Consider the following 15,018-nt stretch of genomic DNA (forward strand, 5'->3'; position numbering starts at 1 on the left):
TCATGTGTGACTCGTCTCTCACTCGGATATGGAAAACAATTCTTAGCTAAACTAACTAACAAGTCTGTATCAGAGTTAAAACTGTTGCTGTTAGACGTATGCAGTAAATCTGCTGTTCCATTGCTCCTCAAGGTCTAAGAAGTTTCAGACGTTTGTGGACAGCTGTCTGGTGAAGAACTACCTCCACCGGCCGTCCACTGAGACGCTCCTGCGCCACTCCTTCATTAAAGACCTTCCCAATGAGCGACAGGTGCGCATCACGCTCAAAGATCACCTGGACAGAACCAGGAAGAGGAGACGAGAGAAAGGTGAGGATGAAGAGACGCTCTGGTTTACACTGCAGACTACTACATGTTCTGTCCATTACTGATGTGGTTTAAAGGACAAGTTCACTTCCAGAACATATTTACAGATAATGTACTCACCCCCTTGTCATCCAAGATGTTCATGTCTTTCTTTCTTCAGTCGTAAAGAAATTGTTTTTGGAGGAAAACATTTCAGGATTGCTCTCCATATAGTGGACTTCTATGGTGCCCTGAGGTTGAACTTCCAAAATGCAGTTTAAATGCAGCTTCAAAGGACTCTAAGCGATCCCAGCCGAGGAAGAAGAGTCTTATCTAGTGAAATGATTGACAAACTGACAATTTATATACTTTTTAACCTCAAATGCTGGTCTTGTCTTGTCTCTGTGATGCACATAGGTAGTCTGTGTGATCCTGGTCAAGACAGTTAGGGTATGTCAAAAAACTCCCATCTCGTTTTCATCTTCAACTTCAAAATTATCCTACATCACTGTTTTACCTTTTTTTGTAAAGGGCATTTGATCTTCTTTGCACGTTCACTTTGTAAACACTGGGTCGGTTCTTCTGCAGCGATGGAGGACGATTTTGAAATTGGAGGAGAAAATGAGATGGGCGTTTTTCGACATACCCTAACTGTATCACATAGACTACTCATGTGCATCGCAAAGATGAGACAAGATGAGCTTAAAAAGGTTAAAAAAGTATATTAATTGTGAATTTGTTTAGAAAATGACATCGTTTCGCTAGATAAGACCCTTCTTCGTCGGCTGGGATCGTTTAGAGTCCTTTGAAGCTGCATTTAAACTGTATTTTGGAAGATCAAACTCAGGGCACCATAGAAGTCCACTATATGGAGAACAATCCTGAAATGTGTTCCTCAAAAAAATAAATAAATAAATCTTTACGACTGAAGAAAGCCAGACTAGAACATCTTGGGTGAATAAATCATCTGTAAATCTTGTTCTGAAAGTAATTCTTTGTGAATATTACTCTAAAATAATCCACTGCTCAAATGGTAGTGTAGTTAGCTCTAGGTTTGGACTCCATTGTTGGACTGAATTTCCTCAAACTCTGTTTGTGATCGATGTTAACAGAGGGGACAGAATATGAATACAGTGGCAGTGAAGATGAAGAAGATGCCATCAATGAAGATGAAGGTGAACCCAGGTATGTGCTAATCATTTTATCCATGAGTGTTTGAAAATGAAGAACAACAAACTAGACTCTGCAGAACTGCTGACCTGATCCAGTTCTTTCTTTATGTTCTGATTAAACCAAGATTCGAATGTAGGTGAATGAAGTTCACATCAGAAACTGTTCTAGACTAGCTACAAAGAACATAATGAATAAATATTGACATTTATGAATGTCAATGTGTGATGTACCTACTGTACTGGAAAACCAAACCTCATCTAACTGGAAATGCAACAGGTTCGGGGTGTAGCGTCTGGGTATGCAGGTGCATATGGGCCCAGGCCCTAAACCCTGTCCTTGTCCGACAACTTTTGTGAACAGAACCCGTGTTGCAGTTATTAATATAGTTAAGTTTTGGATTTTAATGGCAAAGTGGCTAGATTTTGTTTTGTTTCTTTATTAAGTTAATTTAAAATATGTTTGTAACATTGTATGTTTGTTAAATTCAAGCTTTTTTTTTTTTAAGTAATGACCAAGTGGCCAGCAGCGTGAGCTGAGCATGTTTGATCAATTTAGCCTTCTCAAATCAACACGACTTGCCTAAAATAAAATCTATAGACATAAAACACTTGAAGCATTTCACAATATTAATTTAATCATTTAACCTAGATAAATGTGGCTGTTAATATAAGAGTGGAAGCTAAAGCGTGCATTGCAGGACGTGGAAGCACCAGCGCGATCACTTGCATTTTTTTCTTAATAACAGTGGAAACCTAAAATACGCCATCATTTTTGCTCATAAAGGTAAGAGTAATGCATCATTCAGAACTGCAAAAGGTCTACTTTTATTTGTGTGCACTCACTATATCAACAAAACGTTGTGCTTTTGTAAAATAGCTAAAGAAAACAAACATGCGCTCTCTGTCTTGAGGAGGAGCGCTTCACAAAAATGATCCGAAACTCTGCGAATATTAGCCTCACAGACGTGATAAATATATCTATCATGGGTGTCGGAAGCAAAATAAATGTGGGTTGGTCCTCCCCCAGAAATAAATACTGTAGTATATGCCATTTTCTGTAGTCTGGTGCCTTTTATTTAATGTCTTTTTCCACAGTGTAAATAGGCCATCTTTTAAATATTGCAAAAGACGACCGTTAAACAACATTTTCAGTGGCGGAATCGATAATACCACTAACAAATAGTTTTTGACGCGAGAGTTCGCGTCTGCCTTTTGGTGAAATCGTTTTCGAAATCGCCTCCCTTTTCACTTCTCATATCATATCGGAAACGCGTTTGTTTTCAATAAAGATGTATTAGATAATCAAAAAGTTGAAAAAAAGTATCAGGTAGGGTTAGGTGTGTCTGAGCAAGAAAGGGAGGATGGATCAAAACAAGTGAGTGTATTAAAATGAAGCTGATCTTGTTATGTGCGCATGAACGGTCCTGCTCTTGTGTCAGCAGTGATGAGCAGATGTCAGGGAGAGTCATAGATGTCTCCATATGGTCTGCCGTGGCTGACTCGTGTGTTCTGTGCTCACGCAGCTCTATAGTGAATCTTCCCGGAGAGTCCATGTTGAGACGGGAGTTCCTGCGTCTGCAGCAGGAGACCAACACACAAACACACCTGCTCCAGCAAACACACAATCAGGACAACTACAAGAGACAGCTGCTCGCCGACAGAGACAAGAGAATCCAGCAGCAGCAGGAGGAGCGCCGCCGCCTCGAACATGTACGCTTACTGTTTGTTTGCTTTGCATCTTCAGCCAAAGTGATGTGACGGTCAGTCGAATGTGAATCGCTCATTCAATGTATGTACACTACCGCTCAAAAGTTTGGGAGCAGTATGATTTTAATGTTTTTTAAAGAAGTCTCTTATGTTCATCAAGGCTGTGTTCATTTGATCAAAAATACAGAACAAAATAATATTGTGAAATATTATTACAGTGTAAAACAATGTTTTTCTAAATGAATATACGTTAAAATGTCATTTATATCTGTAATTAAAGATGAATCTTTTAGCATCATTCCTCCAGTCTTCAGTGTCACATGATCCTTCAGAAATCATTCTAATATGCTGATTTATTATCAATGTTGGAACATTTTTTGGAAACTGCAATACTTTTTTTCAGAATTCTTTCATCAATAAAAGGTTAAAAAGAACAGCATTTGTTTAAAATAGAAAGGTTTTCTAACAATATACACTACTGTGCAAAACATTTTTATTTATTTTTTCTTTTTTGAAAGAAATGAATACTTTTATTCACCAAAGATGTGTTAAACTAATATAAAGTGATAGCATAGATTTACATTACTGGAAAAGATTCCTATTTTGAATAAATGCTGTTCTTGTTAACTTGTTATTTGTCAAAGAATCCTGAAAAAAGTATCACAGGTTCCAAAAGAATATTTAGCAGCACAACTGTTTCCAATATTGATCATTCTAATAATAATTCAGCATATTAGAATGATTTCTGAAGGATCATGTGACACTTAAGACTGCAGTAACAGCTGATGAAAATTCAGCTTTGCATCAAAGAAATAAATTATAAGGTAAAGTATATTAAAATACAAACCATTATTTTATATTGTAAAAACATTTTGCAATATTAAAGTTTTTTCTGTATTTTTAATCAAATAAATGCAGCCTTGATGAGCGTAGGATTCGTATTTAAAAACATTACAAGTCTTACTGATCCCAAACTTTTGAGCGGCCGTGTAAATCTTTTTAAAGTGTACACTATTAGTCTAGCTATTGGACACACTTGAGTCAGTGCTTTTGGTCTGAAAGCTTGTGTTTGAAAGGACTTCAGTAGACAATTCAAACCTGACATATGAACCTCTCTACAAAACAATCATTTTCATTTACAAATTGTTGAAGAGTGAAGGAAAATCAGCCAACAAGTGTCCAGAATATATGGGATTAAAAACATCATGTGAGGATGAGTTTAGTTAGTTGTGAAAGCTTTAATCTAGAGACGAGAAGAAGCTGAACTAGAGACTTTGGTTCACTCTTGTGTCATTCTTAGTCTGTATGGCTGCACTGTTGTTCTGCAGTGAGTATAGTAGTGCAGATGAAGAGCGAGTGTTCACAGCCGTGTGTTTGTGTTTGTACAGCAGCAGGAACGGCTGTTACACCAGACTGGACTCCAATGGCCAGAGCTCCAGGAGATGATATGGCAGGAAGACACTGACATTACTGAGAAAAGCAGAAGAAATCACAAGAAACAGGTTAGAGTTTAGCAATTCAAGTCGGCCCTTGGATGAGTCTGAATATTCATAATGACTTTATGCCAAAGTCACATCATTTTTTTCTACATTTCTTTGTATGTGTTCATCACAGCGTCTGTGTGTGTGTGTGTGTGTGTGTGTGTGTGTGTGTGTACCTGGTATTCATCACGTTGTGGGGACCAAATGTCCCAACAAGGATAGGAATACCAGTAGATTTTGACCTTGTGGGGACATTTCTCAGGTCCCCATGAGGAAACAGGCTTATAAATCATGCACAATGAGTTTTTTTGAGGAAGTAAAAGTGTGCACAATCTCCTGTGAGGGCTAGGTTTAGGTGTAGGGTAGGTGTAGGGCGATAGAAAGTACGGTTTGTACAGTATAAAAACCATTACGCCTATGGAATGTCCCCATAAAACATGTAAACCCAACATGTGTGTGTGTGTGTGTGTGTGTGTGTGTGTGTGTGTGTGTGTGTGTGTGTGTGTGTGTGTGTGTGTGTGTGTTTACTGTTATTGTGTGTTTGTTGTATGTGTAATTCATGTACAAAAGTCAAGGCCAGGTCTGTTCATATTCTCACTCCTTGTGAAGTAATGACTGAATGACAACATAAATACTGGATATTCTGGAATATAAGTCATATTATTGAGGATCTGAAACATACTGTGACTTATATAATGACGTTAATGTCAAGACGTTACTGTTCTGTGTATTCACACATATATGTTGTACCTCATGGGTTTTGTTTTTTTACAAATTTAACAAATTTTAAGGCGGTTATAAAAATTATGGTACAGGTTGTAAACTGTGTAATTTATATGTTTCTATGTGTTTCCTAGTGAAAAACAAATATACACAAATGTATTTTAAAAACATTCATTTCATGCTAAGTGTACTAAAAATACATTTACATATTATGCCTTTTATAAAAAAATACCTCGCATTCAGGGATCAGGAACAGAAATAAACCAGCAGCTTGAGGCTGTCTACAGCAGACGTGACAAAGAAACCTTTGCACATCATTTGGTGTCAGTACTAGGGGTGTGTGGTATTGACAAAAAATAATATCTCAATATTTTCTGGGATTTTATGGATAACAGTATTGATAAAGATAATTAGACAATATTATGCGGAGTGTGTTATCGTGTGTGGACAACTGACTCCTGAGTTCTTTGATATTCTTCATATTCTGCGGCCAGTTCACTGCAGTGATAGAAATTAAGCTTTTCCAAAAAGTTTAAATAGATTTTTACCTTTATAAAAGCATTTTTTTTAAGTGTGCATCATCTTTTGAGTGAAATTCTTACATTTAATTAGTCAATTATAATAATAATACATTTAGGCTGTTACCAAACTTATGATATCAGTATCAACAACATTCATCTGTGCAGAAGTTGCAGCTGAAGTGGTATTTCGATGTATTTCCACACTGTTGAATGAAGCCCAGAGAGACATGGAACGCTAGGTAGAAAATAATGTTTTAATATTTTAAACATGAACCGCTGAATACTGATATTTGAAATTATTTAAAAAATGAAAAGATACTTTAAAGGAGCCGTATGTAGGATTGTGGCCAAAACTGGTACTGCAATCACTTTCAAAATACTGTAGAGCGGTGTATCCCCCTGACTCCAGGTTGCCAGATAAGCTGCAGGATCCAGCAGGAACGTAGGCCGCTACAAGGAGCTTCCGATGGCAAGTGACGAGTCCTACACAGTATTTTTTTTTTCTTCTGTTAATTATGTTTATGCTTCACAAGAGATATTTTGTGAAGTAATTATGTATCGCAAAAATATACTAATGGAGATTAGCCAAATATTTCGTAAAGATGTAGTGTAATACCACATTTCAGTCGGAACATAGGTTGATTTCATACCCTGCTAGTGGTGCGATATAAAGCTTTTTATGAACGCATTTAGCACGGCCGACCGCGGAAAATCCACTGTGTACGGAAGCAAAGTTAGCCAAACATAGATGAATCTTACCTGTCCAGGAGAAAATCAGCAACGATGGCGTCTGTCTTCAAATTCTTCTCCGTTTTCAGCCGTCTGCATCTATCAAAGGCATCTCCTATACAAATCCTTTGTCACGACATATTTCGGATTCATAACAAGGCTTTTAGGTTTCGTAACGTTATACATTTTATACACGTTTTATCCGATACGTTTGTAGCTGCAGCTGTAACTAGAGCAGAGCTGGCAACCCATCTCACAAAACTCTACTGACGTCGTGATTGGTCGATAGCTGGAGGGTGGAGCCTCAGACCAAAACACAAAATGACAACAATAACATCAGTTGAGGGCTGCAACTGTCACTTTTAAATGACAATATCCTGGCTGGACCAATGTTGTCAGTGATATAAGTATTTGAAATGAACATGATTTCTTAATGTCTAGTGACATGTCAGGGCCATTTTATGATTAACTGACATACATTTCTTACATACAGTTCCTTTAAATGTGAAATTCAAACCAGCAGTAGGTGGCAGTGAGTCAGTGTTAATAAGTGAGTCATTGTGATTGAAGCCAATCATTTAAACGCTTGATTCAGGACAGAAACACCATCATGTTGCTCTGAGATGCAAAACAGTGCTGTGGCTGTGTTTGGAATGAAATAGAGCAAAAACAGCCAATATGGTGTCTAAAACGGACGTAAGTCTCTTCATGTTTATTGAACTGTATAAAATCAACATCACATTTATCATCATGCAGATTTTCTATGAAAAAACAGCACTCTTTGTGTGATATTGCCTGATAGCACACCTACATCTCGGAGATGTGTATTTGACGTCTACATTTACATTTGCAAGATGTAGTTTGCTTATCTGCAAAAGGTCTATTGGGCGTTTTCTATCAGATGTCAAATAGACGTCTGTTAGATGTCTTTAAGATGTTTATGCTATAGAATGTATGTAAAACTGACATCTTACGGACTTCTGTCAGATGTTTGTACACAGCAGATGCTTTCCAGATCTAGAGCTCTTTAACAGACATCTTGCAGATCAGGGTTATAAGTATATGAAATGATATAAATATCTATATTTTCTGCCCCATATGTTGAATGATGTGATGGTTGTTAATGCATATTAATAGACTGATTGATGCAGTGATAGAACGCTCTCTAAATGCACACATGCTCTAAACTGGTCTAACCAGACTTCATCACATAGCCCTGAATGTGAGCATTTCTGTAGGAGTGTTGTGTTTGTTTTTTGCAATATACTCCATAATGTGATGATGTGTCACGAGTTCAGTATTTGTGCTAAACCTGCTCAGATTTGACTTTCATCAACTTCCCCAATAAATGAAAGAGGGAACATACTCTAAATGTAACCAGACAAACTGGCTAGTGATTCGGCAGCGTTACACGCCTTTTTTACCCACATTTGGGTAAATTTTACCCACAATTCTAGGATTGAATGTACTAATGATCATTTGTTGAGTTTTAATAGACACGATGTGTAGAGCTGTTAGGGAAGGTAAAGGTCTGTCAGGTGTAGTCATAGGCTATAACACATTTACCACATGCTGCTGTTCACTTCTGCTTTAGGCTTGCTGTTGGTAATAAGTGTTTTTATAATGAATTACACTTTAATTTGTTTATTTTGCACTTACATTTTTCATTCTTGATCTGTATACATTTAACAGTGTTTCTGTGGAGTGAGAAAACTAAATGTTTAGTTTTATTTACCAGGGGTTTACGTAACTTCTGAATGTCGCAATGAAATGCAACTTATACACCAATGCAAACTAGATTTACAAGGTTGTCAAGACTAACTTTAAGTTTGCTTGAGAAAGCCAGACCAGAAAGTTGAACAAGTTTGAAAAGTTTAAAAAGTTTAGAATTTTTGAAAAGTTTTAGAGTTTTAAGTTTGATGGTTTTCAGTCTGAAATAGTTTGAAGTTTAAAGTAGATTTGAACACTTAAAGTTTGATTAGCATGTTACTAGCATGATTAGCAAGTTGCTAGTATGATTCTAACATGATTAGCAAATTGCTAGCATTGTTAGCAAGTTACTAGCATGTAGTTAACATGATTAGCGAGTTATTAACATGTTTTAGCATGACTAGCATGTCACTAGCATGTTGTTAGCATGGTTAGCATGTTACTAGCATGTTTCTAACATGTTGCTAGCATGATTAGTAAGTTGCTAACATGTTTCTGGCATTATTAGCAGGTTGCTAGCATGTTTTAGCATCACTAACATGTTGCTAGCATGATTCTAGCATGATTACCAAGTTGTTAGCATGATTTAGCATGATTAGCAAGTTACTATCATGTTGTTAGCATGTTTATAGCATGATTATCAAGTTGCTATCATGTTGCTAACATGTTTATACCATGATTAGCAAGTTACTAGCACGATTCTAGCATGTTTAGCATATTGTTAGCATGATTTAGAGGAGTTGCACGCTGAGTACAAAATTTTTGTCTGAATTTTTTGCACCTTAAAAAACAAATATGAGCTCATGTTATGCCAATAGGGTTTACACACTGCCTCTGAAACTTTTGTCTGTCATAAAAAATTTGGGTCAGGTTTGATTTTCTGAGTTTTCGTATCCATAACAAGCATTTTGATAGAATGATAAAAATGAGAAAACTGAAAAACGCATACGAAAATTCCAGACTCAGTGTGCAATGACCTTTAGAGTTGATCATTTTAGTCTCAGAAGAAGTAGAAGAATAAGTTTAAATAGCACTTCAGTAAGTTGACTTTCTCAAGCCAACCTAATGGTGAGTGTTTCTCTAACAGTGCAGTTTTGAGCAGGTGCGCTGGTCAGAATATGATAATTCAGCATTTTGAATGTGATCACAACCTTCTGTCTGGACTGTTTCAGTAGCACTGGTGAAAGTGTTCATCGCTGGAGTAATGATCCGCTGTTTGTCTCTGTATTTCAGCCCAGAGACGGTGAGCCTCACAGGACCGATCCTGAACCAGCGGCCGTCGGTCCGATAGCGGAGCAGGTAAAGACCTTCAACAGTTTAACAGCTGCTCTCAGTCATTTCAGAGGATCTGCTGATTTTGTCAATCATGTTTAGATGTTAGTCTGAGGTATGAGTACACACTGATCAGGTGACATATGAAGTCTCTCAGCACTGGTTCACAGTTAAAGGAGTAGTTCACTTTCAGAACAAAAATGTACAGATAATATACTCACCCCCTTGTCATCTAAGATGTTCATGTCTTTCTTTCTTCAGTCGTAGAGAAGTTATGTTTTTTTGAGGAAAACATTTCAGGATTTCTCTCCATTAGGGATGCTCATATTGACCGTTTAACCGTTAACCGACAGTAAGAATTTTAACCGATTATTACTATCAGTTAAACGGTTTAAAAGGGTTTTTTCTATTCTTTTTTTTTTTTTTTTACGTTTGCTGCATGGTGAAAGAAATAATGCTATCTGTAAGTTATCCGTTTACTCACGCGCAGTGTGGCTGTACAGACATATTTTGCTTCACCTTTACTTAAGTAAACTGATGTAGTATATGCAACTCAATGGCAAGTGGCGTTATTGGGTTATCAGAGAGTGAATCCGTGAGTAAATGTATTCAAATTCTGAATGAATTATAGTCTAGAAAGTGCGCAATAGGCGCTCCCGTTACAATCACTGGAAAGCTATCACTCATCCTAGAGTAGTTCATCGCAATCTCATAAAGTTATTAAAAAGTAATAATATAACCTTTACACTGCACAAGTAATCTCTTATTTATATAATGCCAACACTTTCTTAGTTTTAATAAGAGAGTTCGCGAAAGTGTAGAAGTCAGCAAAACTGAAACCGGCACTTTGGTTGGTGAGTGGATTGTAACATAGCCTCCTGTGATTGGCCACAGTGATAATCAAATCAACATACATGTCTGTGATTGGCTATTGCTGAACGCTGTAAAACACGCGCTTATCCTCACGCATATGACAGTGGATAGAAGTCCCGAACCGCAAATTGAAAGGGTTTTTGTGATGGTGTTTTTTTCGCGGATCTAAGAGTTAACAGGCAGCGGTCCTGCCTATCCGTACAGCATGTGGACATGTTAAAAACTAGGCACACTGAGGTATTGGCTGGCCTGCTATATATTTTTATGTCCGACGAGAAGAATAAGACCGGTACAGTTCTTCAAAGCGCATAAAAGGATTCAGTGTGTTTTAGTTTTGTCATCTTTATTAGGTAGTTATTTAATTTATACCTATTTAGTGTAGGCCTATTTATATTATTCTTTTTTTTTCATTCAGATTTTCTCTGTTCTCAGAACCGCTGCTGATGCGTGATAATTTATTATGTCAATACAGTTTTTGTTGTTGCTCTGTATGCTGCTGTTTGCACGTTAAAATAAAACATTTGTTTGTATTTTTAATGTATCATCACAGATACTCGTGCATTCTATTTTTATTTTAAACTAATTTATTATTCTAATTTTATCAGTTAACGGTTAATGTTCGGATAACGAGCAGCGGTTGTCGGTCAGGAAAATTAACCGAAATGAGCATCCCTACTCTCCATATAGTGGACTTCTCTGGTACCCTTAGTTTGAACTTCCAAAAGGCAGTTTAAATGCAGCTTCAAAGGACTCTAAACAACCCCAGATGAGGAAGAAGAGTCTTATCTAGTGAAACGATTGGATATTTTCTAAAAACATTTACAATTTCTATACTTTTAAATCTCAACACAGAGTACACACAGAGCTAGACAAGACAAGCATTTGTGGTTACAAAGTATATAAATTGTAATTTTTTTTAGAAAATAACCGATCGTTTCGCTAGATCAGACTCTTCTTCCTCATCTGGGGTTGTTTAGAGTCCTTTGAAGCTGCATTTAAACTGCATTTTGGAAGTTCAAACTCACCATAGAAGTCCACTATATGGAGAACAATCCTGAAATGTTTTCCTCAAAAAACATAATTTCTTTACGACTGAAGAAAGAAAGACATGAACATCTTGGATGACAAGGAGGTGAGTACATTATCTGTACATTTTTGTTCTGAAAGTGAACTAGGAAGTATTAGTATATAGTGAGCACTAAGCTGTGAGTGTGTTTTCCCAGGCACACATTCTCCTCCACACTCTCAGTTTTCTCATGTAACACGTTTGAGCTCAGTATTTGATCATGTTCTGAGCAGCTGGTCCCGATCAGGGTTTGTTTTGTGCTAATGACACGCTGATGTCCAGCAGAGCCGGAGAGCCCAGCGTTCTCTACCCAGAGATCAGTCTCAGCTGCTGTTCCTCCAGCACGACCTCGCGCTCCAGCAGAAGAGTCCTCCAGACGCACGACACCACGGGGTAAACACTCGACTGATGCTGAAGTCAGCTCTAGTTTGTGATGATGATGATGATGATGATGATGATGATGTGAAACTCTGGCCTTCAGCTGGCAGGTAAACTGGAGTCACTGGACGCTCATCTCGTGAATCTGAACAACATAGCAGTGAGGATCCCTCATGTTCAGTCTCGTCTGGGATCAGGGAGCAACTCCAGTCCATGTACTCCAGCGCTCCAGAGAGCAGCCAAACCAGCGGTACCATCTCACACACACACACACACACACACACACACACACACACACACACACACACACACACACACACACACACACACACACACACGTTGGGTTTACATGTTTTATGGGGACATTCCATAGGCGTAATGGTTTTTATACTGTACAAACCGTACTTTCTATCGCCCTACACCTACCTTACACCTAAACCTAGCCCTCACAGGAGATTGTGCACACTTTTACTTCCTCAAAAAAACTCATTGTGCATGATTTATAAGCCTGTTTCCTCATGGGGACCTGAGAAATGTCCCCACAAGGTCAAAATCTACTGGTATTCCTATCCTTAATGTCCCCACAACGTGATGAATACCAGGTACACACACACACACACACACACACACACACACACACACTAAACCACCTTCATGTTTTAGGACAGCGTACTATGGCTTCTCCCTCTCAATTATTCCTAATAGGGATGCACTGAATGTTCGGCAAACTAAAATTAAGCGAAATGGCTGAATAAATGATAGCGAATAATGACATATATGATCAAACAGAGGCGTGCACTAATGATCAAACATGTGTTCAGTGTGGAAGCATTTAAAACTGTCAGAGAAAGACACAAAAATCATTCCAAGCAGCGACAGCGAGAGACTGTTTAGAAGCGCATCGCATGTCTTCATGAGAAGAGAAAGGTTACTGTATGATGCAGGGATGCAAACGGCGCGCCTTTTGGCGGATGCCGCCTTTTTCACGGCTGTGTGGGGGACATGTGTGAACCGTGCAGATCCGATGAGTTTTTTTGGGGGGTGGGGGGTGGGTAAATTTCATCATAGGAAATTCAGTATTAAAATTACTAAATAAGTAAACGCCGTTACAGTCCATGAAACATAGGAAACTTGTATGAGAAGAAAACAGTGAGTCAGAAAGCTGCGCACGTCAGCCAATTGGTTGCGCACTATTATCTGCTGGAGGCTGCTATTCACTGCGCAATATGTTACAGTGAAAGTAAAAACAGCGCTTTCAGCATCTGACGTGCACATTCTCTCAGAGACAATGATAGACGAATATACTTAATATGATGATATTAATTTACTTCCCTAATATTTCTCTTGTGCGCCGAACACAGTGGGGAAAAAATAAAAAGAAACGTTTTTTGTATAGGCTAAGGTGAGCCCTGGATGGCGGAGGTTGGTGGCAATGTAATTATATGATATTTGCTGCGGGGGCACGGGCTTCGATAATCTCACTCCTTTTTGACCATACCTCTGTTTGCATCCCTGATGATGACTGAAATCATCCATTAGTCAATCAACTCCAGAACGTTCTGTTGTCTAATACACCAGACACCAATTGTGTTTATTCTGACAGCAGCTCCTTAGCCAGGGTTCAAAGACCAAAGATGACAATCATTCACAAATCTGCTGCTGTCAGCAAACACTAGGACTGAGCTCTTCTTGCGGGTTTACAATAAAATAAACGTCAACATTCAGAAATGTTAGTATTGGCATTTTACTGTTGTTCTGTCAAATAAAATAAAAAAGAAAGACAAAAATAATGATAACAATCATTCCAACAGCTCTATTAATACATTTATTCTAACATTCTCCTTTGCTCAGCAAGGCTGCATTTATTTGTACATTAAAAACACATGCCTGATTCAAGAAGGGGCTCTTAAAAATGTCCAAAGAATATTATTTTACTAACTTATTCATTTTAAGTTAAATTAATGTTAAAAATGTTCATTTTTTGTAATTGTTTTTTTCTTTGAAAAGCAAGATAAAACTGTAAAAAGCACATTGTAGCTATTAAATTTATGCAACGGTGAAAAAAATTGGCAAAATACATGGTGGGGAAACACGAAAAAAACGTGTTCGGTAATCAGCCTTCGGCCCAGTGTGTAATTTTGTTCGGCTTCGGCCAAGAATTTTTATTTTGGTGCATCCCTAATTCTTAAGAAACGGACATGCTTTAGTTGAGTTAGTGGAGTGAATGTCTATGTTATTTGTGTTGATTTCAGAATATGAACGTGTGTCCCAGTCGAGAGATTCATCACAGCAGCTCCATGACGGACGTCTCATCCACTCCGCTCTCACCAACACTCGATGAAGTCTTCTTCAGCTCTGATGAGCAGCCGCCAAAGGTTTGATACCACCGCTGCTCTGTTCTCACAGTCTGAACACACACAAAAAAAATATATATATATACAGTGCTGCTTGAAAGTTTGTGAACTCTTTAGAATGTTCCATATTTCTGCATAAATAGGACTCAAAACAGCATCAAAAGTCCTGAAGGTAGACAAAGAGAACCCAGTCAAACAAGTGAGAGAGAAATGTTTGCTTTGTCATTTATTTATTGAGAAAAATGATCCAGTGTTACATATCTGTGTGTTGCAGAAGTATGTGAGTCTTTGCTTTCAGTATCTGGTGTGACCCACTTTTGTTGCAGTAACTGAAGGTAAAGTCTCTTGATCAGTCCTGCACAATAACATGTAGGAGTTTTAGCCCATTCCTCAGTGCAGAACCACTTCAACTCTGTGATGTTGGTGGGTTTCCTTGCTTAGGTCCTTCCACAACATTTTAATTGGATTAAGGTCTGGACTTTGACTCGGCCAATCCAAAACATTAACTTTGTTCTTCTTTAAACATTCTTTGGTAGAATGACTTGTGTGTTTGAGGGTGTTTTCTTGCTGCATGACCCACGTTCTCTTGAGACTCTGTTCTTAGACAGGTGTCCTGACGTTTTTCTTTACAATTTGCTGATATAATTCAGAATTTATTGTTCCATCAATGATGGCAGGCTGTCCCGGTCAAGATGCAGCAAAACAGGCCCAAGCCAAGATACTACCACCGCCATGTTTCACAGATGGG

General features: G+C 38.0%; 1 protein-coding gene across 3 annotated transcripts in view; it reads left to right on the forward strand.

The window, feature by feature from the left end:
* LOC141288838 (mitogen-activated protein kinase kinase kinase kinase 4) overlaps positions 1–15,018 on the forward strand; it is a 76,432-nt gene that overhangs the window by 26,519 nt on the left and 34,895 nt on the right. For 2 of the 3 annotated variants that reach the window (XM_073821008.1, XM_073821006.1), the window contains exons 10-17: positions 133–308; positions 1,397–1,469; positions 2,980–3,166; positions 4,552–4,665; positions 9,561–9,626; positions 11,821–11,931; positions 12,020–12,166; positions 14,169–14,291. In XM_073821008.1, the coding sequence (XP_073677109.1) occupies positions 133–308; positions 1,397–1,469; positions 2,980–3,166; positions 4,552–4,665; positions 9,561–9,626; positions 11,821–11,931; positions 12,020–12,166; positions 14,169–14,291 (997 nt within the window). The remainder of the gene's footprint in view (positions 1–132; positions 309–1,396; positions 1,470–2,979; positions 3,167–4,551; positions 4,666–9,560; positions 9,627–11,820; positions 11,932–12,019; positions 12,167–14,168; positions 14,292–15,018) is intronic. The other variant, XM_073821007.1, reaches the window with a different exon arrangement.

This window comes from Garra rufa, chromosome 16, assembly GCF_049309525.1.
Source record: "Garra rufa chromosome 16, GarRuf1.0, whole genome shotgun sequence".
NCBI lineage: Eukaryota > Metazoa > Chordata > Actinopteri > Cypriniformes > Cyprinidae > Garra > Garra rufa.